This window comes from Hypoxylon fragiforme (assembly GCF_022984875.1).
Source record: "Hypoxylon fragiforme strain CBS 206.31 chromosome Unknown GGS25scaffold_6, whole genome shotgun sequence".
In the NCBI taxonomy this organism is placed as follows: domain Eukaryota; kingdom Fungi; phylum Ascomycota; class Sordariomycetes; order Xylariales; family Hypoxylaceae; genus Hypoxylon; species Hypoxylon fragiforme.
Genome location: NW_026054761.1, coordinates 2,054,079 through 2,072,468, shown reverse-complemented (window position 1 = coordinate 2,072,468; position 18,390 = coordinate 2,054,079). Strand labels below are relative to the sequence as shown.

The following is an 18,390-nucleotide window of genomic DNA, read 5'->3' as shown; positions in this document are numbered from 1 at the left end:
ACGTCTCGGTGATGGCCGTCTACTCCATATTAAACTCCATGGAAGTACATATGTAGGTACCCACGTCGTCCTTAACTTCGGGACTGTTAGGAGCTGCACTAACGTACTTACCTACCTACGACGTAGGTATGTATCCAGGATTCCAGGTATGTATGTAGGTAGTACATATGTAGGTAAATTCTACCCGTCGTCACTGTTTCCATCCTTCCGTTCCGGCAAGCCCTGGAAGGATTACTACTTACCTAAACACATGGTCATACTACATACATGGCAGCATGGGTAACCTACCTAGGTCCTATACAATACTAACTATTCTTAGGTATAGGGAGCACGAGATGTGACCATCTACGAAATCTCAAATTCTCGCCTACTACTTCAGGTCTCTTAGAAGGCCTCAAGAATCCGGGGTACGGATTTGCCCAACCAGAAAGCATCGCTTCTACGCGGCCACGACAACCGTGCCGACTATCTTCAGGGCTGCCATTTTTTGATTGGTACTGTACCTATCTAGGTAGTCTGCGTTGTCGACAGCATTCGTTTGCGCTCAATTGGTTTTAATTTTCAATTTCTAACTGCCACGCCTAGGTTCTAGATGCCGCAATATAGCTTCGAAGCACTACCTGAGGGTGCCATCGCACCCCCCAAATGCCTTCACACCGGCCAATGCTTCACCTGGAGTGCTTCGCCAGACACGGTATTGGTTTCTCGAGTTTACGAAAATCTTCATACTTGCATACTAGAGTAATTATTGGACCAACTTTCAAATCGACGGCAGCATCGATAGATTGCGATCTTGGGTAGGTATGTATGCCATCCCATCCGCTCCTCCAACCCGAGCATAGTTCTCTCTTGAGGGAGGAGGGTATGAAATTCGCCAATTTTTTAATGCCCCGTGGTTCGTTCCTCATTCAAAGGAGTCCTTTTCCGCAGTTGAAGCAAGATATGATTGATCATGCCTCATCCTGCTTAATCCAAAAACAAACATGAAAAAATCATTAAACAGAAAAAAAAAATTTGTACAACGCTGTGCTGCATCTCGGTGGTGGCCAGTTCACATGGGCGTCAATCACACGAAACATCTGTCGCCATTAATCCCCATCTCTAGCGCGCTTGTATCCGTGCGACAGCTGGTCAGCTACCATCGGCTGCTCTTAGCTTTACTACATACAAACTCTTTCCGGTTTGGCCTTAGTGAGTGCAGCTGTTCCTGCCATTTTTGCTGGTCTTCTGGTCCTCTGGTCCTCTGCAGGTCGTTAAATACGGGCACGGCTGTGTGTCAATCGTTCATTCGCTGGCTGATTTGGGCCCGACCTCAACATGAGATGCGAGCCCATGCGCACAGGGAGGCTCACGCACGTGCTTCTTAGCACCATGATGTTCCCTTTTCCCAGAGATAGGTTCATCATTGGTCATACACTGTCCTCTCTCTTCACAAGACGAAGCATTGCCGAGGAATACAGCGCAAGTGTGTCTCCTCTGGTTAGGTCACCCTGCATACATAGTACTTTCAAAGGTTAGGCCCTTGAGTTTCCGAGAATGGAAATTTGACTTTTCGGCTATTCTTTTCCATCTACAGATGACTACAGATGGGAAATGGGCCTAGTCAAGAAGTATTGGTGTCATCTAGGATGATGCTAGGCTATGCCACGATTACAGACACTAGCTACCCCTATGTAGATTCCTTGGATTTTGGTCTTACAAGCTGTTCGTTAGATATTGATGCCTTAGGGTCACATTTCGTTGCTGTCTCCTGCCCAGAGCCAGATTCACCAATACCCACGCGATCCAAGGGATATGAAGTGTGTTGCAGTTCATCGGAAATCGACAGCAATTCATTTCTTACCGTCGGCGATCTTCACGATGCCAACCACCCGATCACGAATTTCTTGATGAATAGTGTTGATCTTTGTCTTCAATCTTCGTCTCGTAAGCGGCTGCTTGTACCGCCTCCTACCCCACAGCATGCCCACAACATGCAAGATGCCGAAGTCGGCTCCCGGCTCGCTGGGTACCCTATTTGACCGGGTTGTGTTCCCCTTGACGCAATCGGCCTGCTCCATCAGAGATCATGGCTTTGCCCCTAGGCCCCTAGGCCCTTAGGTCTACACAGAGATCCTCATCAGAGCCTATTCCCATAAGACTCATAAGACTCATATAGGTGGTCCAGTACTGTGGAGCACGAGCTTATTATAACTTTTGGGTCAATCGGGGACATCCTGTGACGCTGAGGGGACCTGTGTGCATAGGCACATACAAGGTATGAATAGCTTCAGACCTTGTCCATATTAGGCCATATCAGGCCTTTATCTATCTTCCAAGACTATGGTCGGCGTAGCAACTTGCTCTTCCTTTGATGGCTTAGTTCATGACTCTTTAAGTAAAGCGCTTTGTAACGTCGCTATCCAGAATGTGCCTGTGTTTCATGGCGCGTCAGGCGGCAATTTAACATCACATTTCATAAATCCCACTCCAAAACATGCCTAGTCCCGCGAACTTGGACCATGGGCGAGAAAGACAGAAATCCCTAGTAACCAATTGGACCAAATTTATGGATTCGATTGTCAATGCCTCCACGTCTCCCTCGTCGGACTTCTGGGTCAGACACACAACAGCTTCCAATGGAAGTGGATAGTAGACAGATCTAGGGACTGAAAGGTCCAGCAAATAGAGCTCCCCCTGAGCTCTACTGGGTCACAACTCCAATTGACTCCAAAGATAAACACACGTTATCTGATCCCTTGCCATAGCTCCGACCAAGTATGCATTGGTTTTCTCCGATATGCCCATGATTGGGAAACGTGGGGAGCTTTGGGGTGGCAGCAGGTATTGGATGATTCATATATTCCGTAGTCAAGACTACGACCCTGCGATGCAAGCATATTTGCCCTATCGGACCCCCTCGGTAAAATCAACAGCCAGCTATGGGAAATAGATTTGGTCCGAATCTCCCTGGCGGCCGAAACTGGCCATGCTTTGATTAAATTTCCAAGGCTCGATTCTATTGGTCTTCGCCTCCCTAAAACATAGGTAGATACCTACTGGGTAGTCTATCGCGGCGAATTCTTAGTCCTAGGTGCCGGCCGGACCATCCTCACCATAGACTGCTCTTACTCCTATCCGGGTACACATAACATACCTACCTAGCAAATCTATTTATTGATATCAATATCTATTCACTTTGAGGCAAGTTAAATCGAATGGCGACGATAGCACCGAACGACCACCTGTTCACCCAAGACTTGGACTTATCTTCAACCTTTGTGTGTCTGAATACGTGGACTGCACTGACATTATCTTAGGCTAGAAAAAAATAATACAGCTCGAAGACTATTGGCTCTCTTCTATCCAAAGTGTCTACGATCGTCAACGTTGGCTGTTTTGGATTATTCTCCGATAGCTTATTGACTATCAGATATTAGATTGGTACTGTATGTGTGAGGCAAGGGGCTCTCACAGGCCATCCACCCCCTTTAGTAGCACTCGCCTAGAATAGAGCCAAGATGGATCAATCAAAACCCCAACGTCAAGCTCGGCTCCGCCTAAGAAGGTAAGCCTTGGGTTTTCTTGTTTAGCTTAGATTTTGTCTAGCCTGAAAATCGAGGCCTGAACGAAACACAGCCCGTTAATTCGGAACTGATATGGTAAGCAGGTAGCTCAGGCAGAAGAGTAAATTTAGTTATTTGTCGTATAGTTCGCCTAAGGAGCACAAACACATGACCAACCGTACTTCCGGATCAGCTTCTCACTGCATATGCTATTGCTGCAAAGTCCATTAGACTAGCTTGAAACAGAGCAGCAAGGCACACGAGACACCCACATACAAAAGAGGCAAGCAAGACAGCGCTCGTACTTGTATAACGTGTCCACGTTACCCTACAAGACAAATCTAGACCGGCAAATCCATCCAAGAAACAAGTGAGACGTCTCGGGTGTCCGCCTTCGCACCCTCCGGCCGTCGTTTCCGAAAGGCTACCGGGCACCGGAGCATGAAGCAAGCACAAGAAAGCATCTTTAAGGGGGAGAGAGCGGGGAGGGTGGATGAGAAAACCAAAGCGGAACGCAACGCAACGCAACGCAACACAATGCGGGATGGTAGTGGCTGTCTTTGTCATACTATAGATTCCACTCACTACCTACCTACTTGAGGTAGGTCCCTTTCTGGCAGATCTTACAATACGTCGGTGGCTTAGGTCATCATTGGGCAGTCTCGCATTTTATTCTGTCTTACGCCTTGGATTTTATTTCTCTTATCTCCGATCACTGGTAGGTAGGACATAGTAGGCTACACTATACATAAGCAACCTATCACTTTGGGCAGTCGGTCAATGACGTCGCATTGCCTCTCATTTTTTTTAAAAAAAAAAATCCTTTTCTCCTCATCGGTGTCGTACACCGAGAGGGCAAAACCCCCAACAGACGAACCGCACGGCACTGCTATATTCTCTTTGGTTACCGTACCTATTCTCTCTCTCTGTCTATCTGGTTCTACTGTGAGGAATGAGGCTCAAGAGTTGGAATGATGACGTTACCGTGTTACCATTTCTCTCTTTCTTGTTAATGCTGTGTCTTGATGTTTTTTGCCTTCTACCTACTCCTGCCCACCTACCCGGTAGGCAGTCTTCGTTACCAGTAGGTCCCCCCCTCTCGCCCCCTTTTTTGAGATAGAATCGCGGACGCGTATAGGACATTCCAGAGCAAGAGAATGTGTGGGACAGAGAGTAGCACAGCCTAGTTTGAAGACGTGGCTTTCGTAGGATAGGGAGGCACGGCTGTCACGGACTGAGATACTATACCGATGGTGATGGTATCCACGCGCGCAGAAGAAGAGGTTGCAACGAGTACCTAGGTAGGCAGACATAGGAGTCACTTGGTTACATACATAGACAGACACATTTCCATAATAGCATTATATTAACGTCGATCAGATAGTACCTGCACATCCATCTATCTATCAGATGATTTGGCTTATACTGTATCTCATGATATCGCCCCCCTATCTAGTCAATGTTATAACATCTACCACATGAGCAAACAAACAAGACCCAGACTTAAGTCCATCATCTTTATGCTGGGCCACACTAGGTACACCCGGACACACCGTGGCGACTCCTTTCTTACTCGCAATTGTATAGGGGCATGATATGTGGCTAATATACACTACCTCCTCTATACCACACGCCGCCTCAAAGTCATCTCTCGAATCGAGATACCAAGATTGGCCAGGTAAGTAAAAGCCACCCGCCTGACTCTTCAATGCCTAGATATGCATTTCATAACATAGCATAGCCTCAAACATGTCCGTGGGTAGCGTAACTGCCGAAAGGGGGGGGCTTAGCTACCCAAGAGCCCACAGAAAGGAACACGCAACTGCCGGGCTCCATAGATTCTCGAACTTGTCTATTTATACTTACACTTACCTAGGTGGACACTTACTAAGGTAGCCAAGTAGGTAGACGGGTAGACGTTTGGTTTTCATTAGAGAAAAGCGGCAGAATCTATTTCCGGTAGGTATTCGGCTAAGGCACTTGGGAATACCCACCTACGTGGTTGAGCGTTTGCGGGATGGCAGCGCCGGACCGTTTCATAGCCCAAGATAACCTACCTATACGAGTAGAAAAAAAAAGGGGGGGGGGGGGCGCTGGATAGCTGGCGATGGCTGAGTAGTATAGTAGTGTATAATGTTTACAGCCACCGCGACATCACTAGTTTTAGGACTGAGTTTCGTCGACAGGCTTTGCGTGAATATAGCCACATACCTAGCTTTCTATGTACTTACTTCCGGGCGATACTAGTAGGTAATCTGGAAGCCCGTCCCATCGGAAGGTAGGCTATGTCTAGGTAGGTACTTACCGAGGCACGGTCTATATCACAGCGCCGATCGACTCATAGCATCTTCACAGACGTGTGTTGAATATTTACCTATACTACCTAGGTACATTGGCTTCTTGTAACCCACGCATGAAGTCGTGTCATCGGCTGTATGCTCGTCACGGTAGGTAGCCATGAAGATACAAATAATCCTACGCAGGCCACTTCCAAGAAAACCAGCAGCTATCAACAACATACTAACTTACCAAACTATTACCTACTACTTCCTGCCCGTCTACACAGCCCGGGGAATTGATTAGTAACAATGTATATATTTGCTCCGTGCTCCGTACTCAATACCCCGACATAAGATTGGAATATACACCATAGGTATGATATATGGATGCCAGAAGTCAAACACCCCTCAGGCCCACAACGCCTGACCGGGACTGACAAGATGAGCCAACGGTGCAACGGGTGGCCAAGCAACTATGCCGGAAAAAAAAAAAGTGCGCTGGACACGATTTCACTCGGGGGAGACAACGAGAATAGTTAGAGCATCATCATGTATGCCTTCTAAGGGTTGCTACGTAGGTACGTACCTACCTAGGATACACCAGAACAGACATGTCCCTGTCCCTTATATGGGAGAGTAGGAATTTATGTATAGGTAGGTATGGTAGGTACTACCTAGAGTTGCTCTACGCGCCACATACCGCTAGGGAGGTTGCGAGGGCAGGTCCTTCCCCCTTGCTACGGCCTTTGAACATACCTACCTAGGCAACCAACGAACCAACCAACCAACGATCCATCCCCAGAGCGCGTTACTGCAAAGGATAGGTAGAACGTTGACACCAACAGAGTGATTGCCATCATAGTACTACAATAATAACGACGACGACGACGACGACGACGACAGTGATAGCAACAATAACTGCAGCAGCAGAAGTAAACATGCATAGAATAATTCCAAATGTAGGCCATCATGGGTTCGTACCGAGCAAGGAGGTTACGTTGAGTTGGTAAAACCATATCCAGAACCTCTGATGAACACGACAAAAGTTATTACCTACACTACTTATGTACTCTCTCCACGTAACTCTCTTACTATATATTGCTTGTCATACCCCTTTCCCATGGTACCTAGTAGGCACCCTTAGGTATTTCCATACCATACAGCCATATCAACTACCAACTCACTTCTACACCCCCCCTAGGTATGCATGAGCTACCCCTAATTATCACCACACCCACATCACCATAATCAGGCAAAGCAACACACCTCATCGTCATCGTCATCATCTTTGTTACTAACTACCTAATAACGGGAGTGGAAGAGGAGGAGGGGAAGAGTGAAAGGGTTGGTTGATTTAGTCTACCTGGGTAGCTTTAACATAAAACTTAGCTGTGTTGATGTTGTTGTTGAACCAAATCAACCTATTAACTGGTTACAGGGCAAAAACGGCATCGGCATTGGACTGTCCACGCTGACCCTGCCATCAGAGCCAACCCTAACTAGAATCGGCCAACGGTACTCGTACAAGGAAGGCCTGCGAGACCGCTAGTCCGAGCTCCAGCCGATCCAGCTCCGCGGCATCAACCGCCAGATCTTCACCTCACCACTTCGCAGGTCTTCCAACTTGAAACTCTCCTGCTTCACCTTTTTGCTCTCCCGGCCCTGTTCCCAAGCCCGCACCTTCTTTTTGGTACCGTCCCATTCCGACACGATGGCCACGTGATCCGGTTTGCCTACTTCCATAGAGTATTTCGCGTGCATGGGCCCGTGCTTGCCTTGGAATTTGGCGTTTCGAATGGAAACGATATCTCCCGGTCTGATCTCATCATTCTGCTGTGTAGAAGCATTGGCTAAATTGGCGTAAACCAGAGCGCCGTAAGCGCGCGTACCGACAGGAAGCAGAGCATCCTTGAGCGGCTTAAGAAGTTCCAATATCAGGGCTTGTGGAGTACCATCTCCAACCACGGTATCTTTCTTTGACGCAACTGCGCTGGCTACTGATCGGCCAAATCGCTCGTAAGCCTCTTCGAGCTCATCCTGCCGGAGGCTACGAGGAGGTGCTTCATGGCGCTGTTCAAAGACAGCTTCTGTAGGCGCTTGACTATCGAAACGAACGGTGATGACAGTTTGTGAATAATCCTGGAATAGTATGGAAACCTCCTTCGTCACTGAAGTCCCCGATGTGGATTCACCAACCTCGGTGTAAATATCTCGCCTGCCCTGGAATATGGGAGGTATCATAGTTGCCGAAAGCCACCATTGTGTATGGACAGCTAGGTCAATCTCGTTTGCCACGAAGCCAGTTTCCATTGATGGCCGAGTGGCATCCACTGATCTCCTTGCGTCCAACGATTTTCGAATAGGTAATCGATTGACTGGTGGTGCAGGAGGAGGCCCCCGACTACCTGGTGGAGGTAGAGTGGGAGAGTTGTAGGAAGAGGCCGACTGGGGTGGCTGCGTGGGCTGCTCCTGGGAAGTTACAGTCCGAGAGGTTGGGGCAGATGCGTTTGCCGCTGCGTTGTAGTTATATGGGTCATAATCTTCATCCTCAAAGGAGTAGGATACCTCTTTCGGTGGCGGCGGAGGGACGGCACGGGGCGCATCTACTGATTGTCTTGAGCCTGGTGCCGGGTGACTCGGAGGCGGCGGGGGAGCTCTCGTGGCAACAGCATTGAGGGCTGCAGGTGGCAAGGATGACGGAGCTTCGAGGACTGGTGAGCGCAGGGAGGTGCTATCATCGAAGCTTGAGTCTCGCGCATGCGATTTAAGCGCGTCCTTATGAGGAACTGAGGACGCGATGTCAGTATCATAATCGCCCTCATACTCGGTGACTTCTCCCTCTTCACCATTGTCTAAAGCTCCAGGTCTCATCGGGACTGCGGGCCGTTCGTCAGCTGTAGAAGAACGACTAGGGGGGCCAGGAGGAGGTGGGGGTGGCGGGCGACCTTGAGTGGGAGGTGCGGCTGCACTCGGGATGGGAGGCGGCGGACGGCTATTCCTCTTGCTTAGCTGTGAAGGAGGCGAGGATGGAGGGCCCTCCTCGCCCATGTAGGAAGGACGCCTGGCAGAACCTCGGGGCGAAGTCGGCATCACAGGGGACGTCAAAGGAATAGGGGGGACCCGGGCCGTGGGAGGCGGGTGCTCGCCTCGAGGGGTTTCGAGGGCCCTCTGAGGATTCTCCGACAACTCATCGTCAGACTCGGAACCTTGACTAGGAGAGGTTATACCGGTAGGCGGAAGCGGAGGAGGCCGGGCTAGAATACTGATTAACTTTTTTACTACAAACCAAGGAGAGAAAAAGGACTGACAATCTGTAGGCACTGGGGGAGGTGCAGGCCGTCCAGCAGGAACAGGGGGTGGGCCACCATGGGATTCTGATAGGGCTGTCCGTTTTGTTAATCGCCGCACAGTAGTCATTATAAGACTAAGCACATGCCGGGGTTCAAACTTACGCTCTGGGACCGATCCTGTTGGCTGGGCACTCACAACGGGAGTGATCTCTTGATTACTTGGCTCCTCATGATCTGACTCCACAACTTCTTCCTCTGGCTGCTTCTGCTTTGCCATGCCGGGTAGGGGCATCATAACTGGAATAGGGGGAGCGGCCATCCTTGGCGAAGAAGGCCTTTCTATATCATTTGAACGGCGCTCCGTTGGTGGTGGCGGCTTCGGTTTTTTGGCAAGTGCTGGGCCTCCGAGGGGCATCATACCCGCAGGATTGAATAGGCCAGGAAATCCCATACCACCGCTCATCTTCGCCATTCGAGCACGGAGCTCCTCTTTTCGTCTAACCTCAGGGTCGATCTCTTCTTCTTCCTCAATCTCTGTGCTCTCGGCTGCTGTCGGTTCAGAGGCTTCTCCGGTATGTGGACGAGACTTCTCATCACTGTCGTCCCTCTCAGTGAGATCCTCTTGCCCCTCAGTCGTATCTCCCGCACCCGACATATCTGCCTCGTTACCATCATTCTCGGCGCGTGCTGCAGAAGACTTCCTTCGGGCGGGCACACCCTGTCTTGGAGGTCGAGACTCGTCGAGAGATTTCTTGCTAGCAGTTTCGGCAGTGTCCTTTCTCTCGGGGACTGGAGGAGAATCCACCGCCTCACTTACTGCAGCGCCTTCCTCGCTTTCCATGCGCTTCTTCGGTGGACGCTTCGGCTTCTCCTTCTTTGCGGCAGCCTCGGCATGTCGCTGAGCCGCTTCAGCTTGCTGCTTCTGGAGCAGAGCAATACGTTCCTTCAGACTAGTAGGTTTTGGCTGGTCTTCATCTTGGCCTTCGATAGATGCCGCAGGAAGGAGACCGGCCCTCTCAGCATTTTCTTGAGATTCTGCCTGAGTAGCTTTGATCTCGGGATCTTCGTCACGTCGATAGATCTTTGTGGCAGGTATATCTCGAGGTGGAGCAACGTAAGCATTCCTGCTTGGCGGAGGAGCGATGAACGGCTTCTTGACAAACCCGGAGCTGCCGGCACTAAGGCCACTAGGCTTGAAAGGTGTGACAGGCGGGGCTGCCGGCTTGTTGAAGGCAGCTATGCGATCCTTGAAAGAACCGATGGCGGGTTTCTCGGACACCGGGGGAGGACCAGCGCGAGGTTTAGGTGGACCTGGAGCTGGGCCTTTAGGTGTCGCTCGAGTAGGAACTATAGGACTCGATGGATCAGGAAGCTTTGTTTCGACAGGTACAGGAGCCGAGATGGAAGCCGGCTCTGGTGGTTTGGCGACAGGAGCAACAGGAGTGGGAGGCGAATGAGGTACCGGAGGTGGAAACGTTGGTGAAGCAAGACGTGGATCTTGATGAGCGATCTCCAACGGGATCTCTGCAGATTCCTCCACTGCAGGCGGCGGCGAAGCCGGAGGGCCAGGAGGTGGAGAGGAAGAAGCGGTGGGCTCTAGCTCCTTCTTACGAGATCTCGTTGGGCGTGGCGGGGCGGTCGGCTCATATTTCTCCACGAAGTTTCTGGGGAAGATTCCCTCTTGCTTAACGCCTAGGCTATCAACATACTCACCAGCGTACCAATCAGCATCCTCTTCTTCGGTAACGGTTATGATCTGACCGACTCCAAAAGGTAGGTCATCCTCGTGACTCGAAGTATACTCGTAGACGGCCTTTACCCTAAATGGGACGGCCGCCATGTTGCGTCAGCGTCGTAGAGTTGTCTGGAATGGTTGAAACTTGGATGTCTTTGAAGATGGCTGTACAATTGGCGGGGTCGTTCGATGACGAGGGAAATGAATGCGACAATAAGATATGCGAACTGCTAAGTTTGATTCTGGCAGTCGGAGATGGAACGGGGCTTCAAATCTCAGGACGTTCGTTTAAAAGTCACAATACCTAACAGTTGAACAAATTAGGTAGAAGAAAGACGCATGAGGCTGAGCATTCGCAAGCAGCCTGTTACAGCTCGCGGCTGGAGTAGGTCGACGTCAGCGCATAAACTTGTACCCCTAGTATACTACTACTAGTAACCTAGGCACTACTACTAGTAGTAGGTAAATATGTATGTAAATGACCTAGGGTAGGTAATACTATATTTTTCTTTTTTTGTTTTTCTTTTTTTTCAATGGGATGGATGCTAGGATGGAGATGTAACCCACCATAAAGAGCCAAGCTTGACCTATTAATTGCCTACAGCAGTAATGGTAATGTGCGTACGTGCTTCAAGTTGGGCCGAATGCATAAGCTGTAGTGTTTTAAAGTCGTGTTTGTTTTGTATTGCACACACTGAGCTTTTAGAACGTATCTCGCTTTCCCAAGCTTCCAAAGGATTGGTTTTTTTCAAAAGTTCAACGTCGTTAATTTTTTAAAAAGGTAAAAACAAAAAAAAGGGTTCTTGGGGGTTTTTTTTAGTTCTTGGTTATGGTTGTCATGTAGTAACCTTGGAAGTATTTAAAGTATTGAACTAGCGACAATCAATAGGTAATCAAATAAAAGGCTATGTAGGCCACTATGTGACTATGGTTACTGATGGCCTGGGCAGGTACCGTAAAATAGTGGTACAAAGTTAAAGGCTGGGACTAATAAATCAATCAATTTATTAAATCGGCAATAGACAGACAAGACTGTAAAGTGCTAAGGTTAGGTGAAGTTGCGGGTTGAGATGCCTGGTCCTGGTGGAATCAAACATGAAGGGAAAGGGCATAATGCTGCTGCAGCAGGGTTTCATAAGCTTGGCCTTGGCTTTGAGTCTTAAAACTCATGGTCTGTTCCGAAGGTCCCTACATATTAGTAGTACCATAGTGCAAATAAAGAGGTAAAGGTGCACGGGCCAATGACGATAACATACATACATTGCATGCACCTGCTCGCTTCAGTTATCAGTTAGCCTCACATGAGATGCTGGGCCTTTGTGGTTAGTGCCATGTGGCGGGCGTCTTTTACTATCACGTGTTTGACGGGAAAGTGAGTATGTACATACATAGCGTATCCATTTAAAGTATCCAAATAACATTGAACGTTGAACATCATCGATCGCATCCGTTAAGTCAAGCCAAATCCTAATATTTACATTAACCTAGGTACTTTACATACATCCAAATTCAACCAACAACATTTCACAAAACAGCATTGCACCAAAAAAGAGCAAAGATGTCAGCCACCACATCCTCACCACCGAAAAAGCCAAAAGGCATCCTAAAGAAACCCTCTGCCACATCTTCAGCAGCAAAAGCCAAAGCTTCACCAACAGCAACACCAACCACCGTCCTCCCAATTCCCATCACCCCCTTCCCCGTCGAAGAAAGAGCCTCCTCTTCCTCTATTACTACTACGACAACCACCGCTGCTGCCACCACCGCAACCCCCAGCGCCCGCGAGCTCGCGATCCAACAAGCCCTCCTAATCCAATCGCAGCGAATCTACGAGGACCAAATCCAAGAAGCCACCATCCAACTCTCTCACCTGCCCCTCTCCCGCCCCTCCTCCCCCTCCTCCCCCTCCCCCACCGACCTCACCACCTTCCGCACCCTGATCCGCCTCTTCCAGCCCAGCGACTACGAAGACCTGATCGCCGAGCGCAACACCCTCAAAAACTGCGGCTACGTCCTGTGCCCCAACCCACGGCGCAAGCTGGCGGGGACGGGCGAGTACAAGCTGCTGAACTTCGGGCGGCGGGACTTCAACATCGTGCCCCGGAAGGAGCTCGAGCGCTGGTGCTCGCCCGAGTGCGCGCGCCGCGCCATGTACATCAAGGTGCAGCTGTGCGAGTGGGCCGCCGGCGCCGGCCCTGCTTCCTCGTCGAACCTTGAGATCGAGCTGCTGGATGAGCCGAGGGAGAACCAGCAGCATAGCAAAGGCGGCAGCGACGACACCGACGAGACAGCGAGGCAGCGACTAGCACGGGAATTGCGAAGCCTAGAGGCGGAAAAGGAGAAGAAGGCGACGCGCGACGCCATAGACCTAGCGCTCGAGCGAGGCGACAAGCCGACGCAGACGAAACCACCGGTCAAGGTGACGATCCGGGAGAAGGCTGCCACGGCAGCGGCGCAAGAGCCTTCCTTGGACAAGGACAACGACAACGAGGACCACCTGCTACTTGATGGCTACAAGCCCAAATGGGGCCAGGAGATTAAGAATAGTAGTAAAGATATCGTGGAGGCTGTTTCTAAACTTTCAATGACAGAATCATGAATAATGGCGTAAGGAAAAATTAAAAAGTCACTCTACTTGCATACTCATACTACGGCGTTTTAGTTAGGATCAAAAAGATACCCCTTGCAATAAGCAAGCAAGACGGAATAAGCAACTGGTTGAAGAATATGATAGCTCAATGAAAAATTTACAGTTGCTATCGGGAAACCTTCGTTGCTACTATGTTGTAAATTTGCAGCATCGTCGTAGGAGAAACCGTGGATGCAGTACCGAAAATACTGCGCCCAATGGTTCTATGAGGAAGACAATTCACGTATGCACGCATCAAGGTAGGAAGGGGAAAATGGCAATCAACCGTCATCTCCAGCTTTCGCTATCAAATCAGGGACACCTAGTGTGGGAAGATCTCGTCAATTGCGGATCTAGAATGAACCTACTATCGTCCGTAGTAGAGACGCCGTATAGTCATGAGACCGATGCCAATAGCCCTTAAAATCAACCCATAAACCATCCACCCTCATTCATAAATGCCGCGACGTCATCTCCCGTAGTACTTTTTTGATTTATCGCGGGGCACGGTCACCGAATCGTCGGGGTCGCTCGGCGGTCTGTTGTTGAGTAACAGGTACGACGTTGACAGGGACGTTCTCGAACTATAGTGTAGTCAAGTTAGTATAATCAATCCGCGCGTCAAAGCACCACGTATGCTTTAGAGGGAGGAGCTTACGCCAAGGTGCTTCAGTAGGTCCTTGGTCTCAACATCGATATCGAGCTGGCCAGACTCGGTGTTCAACGTGAAGTCAAGAGCAGAAACCTCGGGCACGTATTGATCCTTGCGTTCTCGCTCTTCTTCCTGGAGCTTGAAGGAGATACCGCGGACGGGTCCTCGTTGAATTCGTTTCATCAAGTGAGTAGTGTAGCCGGCAATCTATATTCAGAAATAAAGAGTTCATGTTAGCCAAGTTCTTCCGCGAATTCTTGATTTATGTGTCGCCTTGTATTCGCGTATATTTCAGAGGATAGAAGAGGTGCTGGCTGACCTTGTTGCGTAGGCGCTTAGAGGCGATGATAGCGATCTCATCACAAACTCGCTTGTTGGTCTCGAAGTCAAGAGTGAGCTTGGGGTAGTATCGCTCAATGATGACCTTGGCGGACTTCTTCACGGTCTTGGTACGAACGCGACCCATTTTGGCGGTATTGAGGACTGTGGGTTAATTGGGAGTTGAAAGGAGTCTGGTGGTTGAAGAAGTCCGAAAATTGGTTGTGCTCTGCTTGTTTGAGAAAGTCACGAAAAAGAATATTTGCGAGTGGGTGAATTCTGTGTGGGGGAAAATTCGGTAAAACTCCGGGTGGGTACTAGGGCAGGAAAGAGTTATTGCTACTAGCCTACTACTACTGTACCGCCGTAGTAGGGGGATTAGGTAATTAACAGCCCATGACAGTTGGCAACGGTTATTGTCGGTTCAAAGTTAAAAGAACATTGAAGCATTCAAGTATCCACATTGATATTCTCAAGGTACATGTACATACCTACCGTCGTACTCGAAGCTGTAATGCCAGTGGATACATACTATAGATTACATAGGTAGAGAAAAACATCAGTACCTATCATAGACACTTATTTAGATGGCATCGAGTAGGTATACACCATATAATACACAGCGCGTGCCCCTTTCCCCTGAATCCAGGTTATTTATTGGTGAGTGGCATCATCATTTAATATCTTCTGTCTGAAAAAATATTCCCTAAACCATAGCTGCTCGCGTTCCCTGGGATCCGGCTACCGGGCCGAGCGCTGTAGGTATTCTGGTTCGCCATTGGGTTACGCGGGATGGGAGGGGAATTCCGCATCCGCAGCTCTTCTTCGAAGACGGTGCCCTCTCCCACCAATTCCTTCTGGACGATTTCTGCCTGCATCTCAGTCTGTCCCTGGTTGTCCGTTATGCTAATCGTTGTCCTTCCGGAGGAGCTGACCGTGGCGAAGTTGAGGTGCGTGTATATCTTACTGCCGCCATACTTTTCCAGCTCGACGTTGCGGAGACTCCTGGACCGGGCAGTATTCGATTGTCTCGTTTCGTTAAACATGTTGTCTCCGCCCGAAATGCTACCGACAAATCCACCGACACCGATGCTAGGTCTATAAATGCCCGCCGTAGTGTTCGCCGGCCTCAAAACTCTAGACTTAATCGGAGGGTGGTGTTTCTGGGGCCCATAGATCGGGTGGTTTTCTTGGAACATTCGCGTACGGAGGTAAGAAAGGCCAGCAGAAGGGTGTGTAATTGGCGGCCCTTCCGCTGCGTACGGATTGCTACGTTCCAGAACCTTGGGTCTGTTTGGGGCCATGGTTCCGAGATAGCTAAGCTCAGTATGTTGGTCGACTGGTGCTAGGTCTAAGAAGGAGCTAACGAGGTTGAATAAGGTCATACGGTCTTGTCTCAGATCTCTAAGGTAGTCTGTGAGAAGAGCGTCGTCGATATCGTCGGCAGTAACTGCTGGTGGCTCTTCTGTCGTCTCCGCTGCCTCCCTAGCCTTTTGCGCGCGGTCTTTCGTCATCTCAGCCGCAAGGGTCTGCTTCATGACGGCACGAAATTCGGCACGCTTGCATCGCACCTTTTTCACAAGGTACCGTTTAAATTCGCCATCGGTCATACCGGCAAGCCATGGCCCCGTGAACTTCCACCTGACGTTTGCTAATTGACTCTTTTGCTCCGGGGTTAAGGCAGTCACATCGGTGTCCTCCTCAAACACCGAGCTCGGGAATATCCTTTGCACATAAGACTCTGATGATTTCGGGATAGGCACCGAGAGTGGTATGCTTAATTCCTGGAATTTCTTCAAGGTAATGGCATGGTCCGAGGCAGATTGGAAGTCCGTAACGTGTTCGGTGGAATCGACCTTCCTAACCCGCACCAATGGATAGGTGGTGTTTGTGGTGGTCTTTACTGGGAGTGGCCGTTTAAATCCCCAGTCACCAGTAGCTCTAGATGCTGAGGTGGTCGTCACAGTAAGATGTGTTGGGAAATGGATAGAGGAAGTCGGAGAGTAATGCTTGGTCGCCGCAGAATAGTCGCCAGGAGGAGGGGCGATTGGGGCTGGCATTGAGAACATACGAGATGATCTCAGCAGTGCTGCCCCAGGAGAAACACTCCGGCTGGCCATGGCGAGAATGGTTAAGCTCGCTGCGGAGCTCAATGGTAAGTTGGGTGGTGATGATAGCTTTACACTTGAGGATTTTTTTTTTTGGAACCTTGAAGCATCCAATGCGCACGATGCAATGTACCTAGGTACCTAAGTGGGAAATCGGCAAATCATCGGGGTCTGTTTATGCATCTTAAGTCCAACATTGAATGTTTGTAATCGATAATGTACTAGAAATGTGGGTACTACTTTACCCCACGTGTACATCCATAGGTAAATGGCGTTTCTTGCAGTCGGTTGAGGGGCTTAATAGGGGGCTTAATAGGGGCCGCACTGCCGCAGCCTTTAGGGGGGGTTTTACCTACATACATGTACCTAGCAGCAGCCTACCAGCACGTATCATATGTACATACTACATACTACATACTACTAGCTAGTGTCTATACTACTAGTAGTACATAAAGCTCTAAGCTCCGCAAGCCGAGTGTCCTCAGGCTGTTGTACATACAAAAACTTTGAATTCAAACTTTAGAGTTCGGACGGATCCAACGACATAAAAAAAAGGGGGTAGGATACCCTGGGCAGATTGAAACTCAATCATTTACTAACATTGGAAAGAGAAGGAGAAGAAGAAGAGTCAGTGCAAGTCAATTTCAGTCAAGTCACTGACTCAAGTTCTTACTTACCGGTACCCAAAAAAAAAGATTAAAAAGAAATAAAAAGAAAATAGAAAAATGGAATTACTAGATCCGGCCACCGGCCGAACTCTACCATCTGACGCCATTCAAAGAGTTCTCTTCGTAGCGAGCCCCGTGCACGTCTACAACATCCCGCCCATGGTCCCCGGAAAGGGCCATGTCGCCGCCGGCTGGACCGCCGAGGACAGCAACCGGCAAATCTTCACCGCGCGCCTGCGCGTCATCGAGACCGCCGTCCCGGTGGCCGGCATCAACAGCAACAGCAACAGCGGTGAGGAGGAGCAGGATGAGGAGGAGGAAAAGGTGAAGGCCGACATCGTGCTCGAGGACGCCTCCAACGGCCAGCTCTTCGCCGCCGCGCCGTACACCGCCTCGGCCGTCGTCGAGTCCGTCGCCGACAGCTCGCGCTTCTTCGCCCTGCGCGTCCAGGACGAGGCCGGCCGCAAGGCCACCCTCGGCATCGGCTTCGAGGAGCGCAGCGAGGCCTTCGACTTCGGCGTCTCCCTGCAGGAGGCCCAGAAGACCCTCGACTGGGCCGTCAGCCACCAGAACGCCGCTGGTGCTGGTCAGGTTGGCAAGAAGTCCACTCTCGAGCGCAAGGACAGCGCCGAGAAGCGCGATCTCAGCCTGAAGGAGGGCGAGACGATCACCATCAACCTGCCCGGCAGGTTCGGCAGAAGAAAGCCGGACCCGCCGCCCGCGTACGAGTCCAATGAGATCCTCTCCTCCTTCTCCCTACCCCCTCCCCCCGCTCCATCGTCATCGCCTCGCGGTGCCGGCATACTCCCTCCGCCGCCGAGTGCTCAGAGCGTCCGGCAAAAGCGACTGTCCGCACAGGAGTTGGGTTTCGACGATGGGAAGTTTGGGGAATTTGCTTGAAATGCATGCATGCACACGTGGTCTGGTCTTGAGTTCTGGTTTTTTGGTTGGTTTTTTTTTTTTTTTATGATTGTTAAGGTTGCTTTGCTTGCTTGTTCCTAGATTCTACTACAGCTTTGCGCACCACGGGGATTAGAAACTAGGTACCTACTATGAGAGAAGGGGGGCTTTTGCTGGTAAAATACAACCCGTCTTCCATTCCCGTAAAGGGAAAATGAACCAAAAAAAAAACACTGAAGAAGAAATCAAGTAAACTGGTGGTTTTT

At 49.9% G+C, this 18,390-nt stretch overlaps 6 protein-coding genes across 6 annotated transcripts; 3 read left to right on the top strand and 3 right to left on the bottom strand.

Annotated features, from left to right (window-relative positions):
• The first annotated feature begins 4,321 nt into the window (after positions 1 to 4,321).
• On the top strand, positions 4,322 to 5,560 carry GGS25DRAFT_331914 (uncharacterized protein). The gene is made up of 3 exons (XM_049257906.1): positions 4,322 to 4,629; positions 5,133 to 5,223; positions 5,287 to 5,560. Exons 1-3 carry the CDS (start codon positions 4,498 to 4,500, stop codon positions 5,439 to 5,441), a joined length of 378 nt encoding a protein of 125 aa, XP_049115808.1. The 5' UTR covers positions 4,322 to 4,497; the 3' UTR covers positions 5,442 to 5,560.
• A 1,608-nt stretch (positions 5,561 to 7,168) lies between these two features.
• GGS25DRAFT_331807 (uncharacterized protein) lies at positions 7,169 to 11,112 on the bottom strand. The gene is made up of 3 exons (XM_049257905.1): positions 9,277 to 11,112; positions 9,133 to 9,207; positions 7,169 to 9,078 (listed from the first exon to the last, which is right to left on the bottom strand). Exons 1-3 carry the CDS (start codon positions 10,952 to 10,954, stop codon positions 7,370 to 7,372), a joined length of 3,462 nt encoding a protein of 1,153 aa, XP_049115807.1. The 5' UTR covers positions 10,955 to 11,112; the 3' UTR covers positions 7,169 to 7,369.
• A 959-nt stretch (positions 11,113 to 12,071) lies between these two features.
• On the top strand, positions 12,072 to 14,065 carry GGS25DRAFT_331796 (Rtr1/RPAP2 family-domain-containing protein). The gene is made up of 2 exons (XM_049257904.1): positions 12,072 to 12,221; positions 12,338 to 14,065. The coding sequence occupies exons 1-2, from the start codon at positions 12,151 to 12,153 to the stop codon at positions 13,446 to 13,448; spliced, it is 1,182 nt and encodes a 393-aa protein (XP_049115806.1). The 5' UTR covers positions 12,072 to 12,150; the 3' UTR covers positions 13,449 to 14,065.
• GGS25DRAFT_331751 (40S ribosomal protein S17) lies at positions 13,711 to 14,778 on the bottom strand. Its single transcript, XM_049257903.1, has 3 exons — positions 14,450 to 14,778; positions 14,137 to 14,337; positions 13,711 to 14,062 (listed from the first exon to the last, which is right to left on the bottom strand). The coding sequence occupies exons 1-3, from the start codon at positions 14,594 to 14,596 to the stop codon at positions 13,973 to 13,975; spliced, it is 438 nt and encodes a 145-aa protein (XP_049115805.1). The 5' UTR covers positions 14,597 to 14,778; the 3' UTR covers positions 13,711 to 13,972.
• On the bottom strand, positions 14,715 to 16,726 carry GGS25DRAFT_495622 (mitochondrial ribosomal protein MRP51). Its single transcript, XM_049261469.1, has one exon. It carries the CDS (start codon positions 16,566 to 16,568, stop codon positions 15,126 to 15,128), a length of 1,443 nt encoding a protein of 480 aa, XP_049115804.1. The 5' UTR covers positions 16,569 to 16,726; the 3' UTR covers positions 14,715 to 15,125.
• Positions 16,727 to 16,921: 195 nt separating this feature from the next.
• On the top strand, positions 16,922 to 18,253 carry GGS25DRAFT_495621 (DUF1681-domain-containing protein). The gene has a single exon (XM_049261468.1). It carries the CDS (start codon positions 17,282 to 17,284, stop codon positions 18,122 to 18,124), a length of 843 nt encoding a protein of 280 aa, XP_049115803.1. The 5' UTR covers positions 16,922 to 17,281; the 3' UTR covers positions 18,125 to 18,253.
• Positions 18,254 to 18,390: the final 137 nt, after the last annotated feature.

What these genes read in the sequence shown, in the direction of transcription:
- GGS25DRAFT_331751 (XM_049257903.1), bottom strand. Translation starts at nt 14,596, where the DNA reads ATGGGTCGCGTTCGTACCAAGACCGTGAAGAAGTCCGCCAAGGTCATC. An exon ending in CTAAGCGCCTACGCAACAAG is followed by an intron (nt 14,338 to 14,449) that starts GTCAGCCAGCAC and finishes TTCTGAATATAG; the next exon opens with ATTGCCGGCTACACTACTCA. An exon ending in ACCTACTGAAGCACCTTGGC is followed by an intron (nt 14,063 to 14,136) that starts GTAAGCTCCTCC and finishes ACTACACTATAG; the next exon opens with TTCGAGAACGTCCCTGTCAA.
- GGS25DRAFT_331796 (XM_049257904.1), top strand. Translation starts at nt 12,151, where the DNA reads ATGAGATGCTGGGCCTTTGTGGTTAGTGCCATGTGGCGGGCGTCTTTT. An exon ending in ATCACGTGTTTGACGGGAAA is followed by an intron (nt 12,222 to 12,337) that starts GTGAGTATGTAC and finishes ACATTAACCTAG; the next exon opens with GTACTTTACATACATCCAAA.
- GGS25DRAFT_495621 (XM_049261468.1), top strand. Translation starts at nt 17,282, where the DNA reads ATGGAATTACTAGATCCGGCCACCGGCCGAACTCTACCATCTGACGCC.
- GGS25DRAFT_331914 (XM_049257906.1), top strand. Translation starts at nt 4,498, where the DNA reads ATGAGGCTCAAGAGTTGGAATGATGACGTTACCGTGTTACCATTTCTC. An exon ending in GTAGGCAGTCTTCGTTACCA is followed by an intron (nt 4,630 to 5,132) that starts GTAGGTCCCCCC and finishes GCAATTGTATAG; the next exon opens with GGGCATGATATGTGGCTAAT. An exon ending in GAGATACCAAGATTGGCCAG is followed by an intron (nt 5,224 to 5,286) that starts GTAAGTAAAAGC and finishes AACATAGCATAG; the next exon opens with CCTCAAACATGTCCGTGGGT.
- GGS25DRAFT_331807 (XM_049257905.1), bottom strand. Translation starts at nt 10,954, where the DNA reads ATGGCGGCCGTCCCATTTAGGGTAAAGGCCGTCTACGAGTATACTTCG. An exon ending in AACAGGATCGGTCCCAGAGC is followed by an intron (nt 9,208 to 9,276) that starts GTAAGTTTGAAC and finishes CAAAACGGACAG; the next exon opens with CCCTATCAGAATCCCATGGT. An exon ending in TCCCCCAGTGCCTACAGATT is followed by an intron (nt 9,079 to 9,132) that starts GTCAGTCCTTTT and finishes TCAGTATTCTAG; the next exon opens with CCCGGCCTCCTCCGCTTCCG.
- GGS25DRAFT_495622 (XM_049261469.1), bottom strand. Translation starts at nt 16,568, where the DNA reads ATGGCCAGCCGGAGTGTTTCTCCTGGGGCAGCACTGCTGAGATCATCT.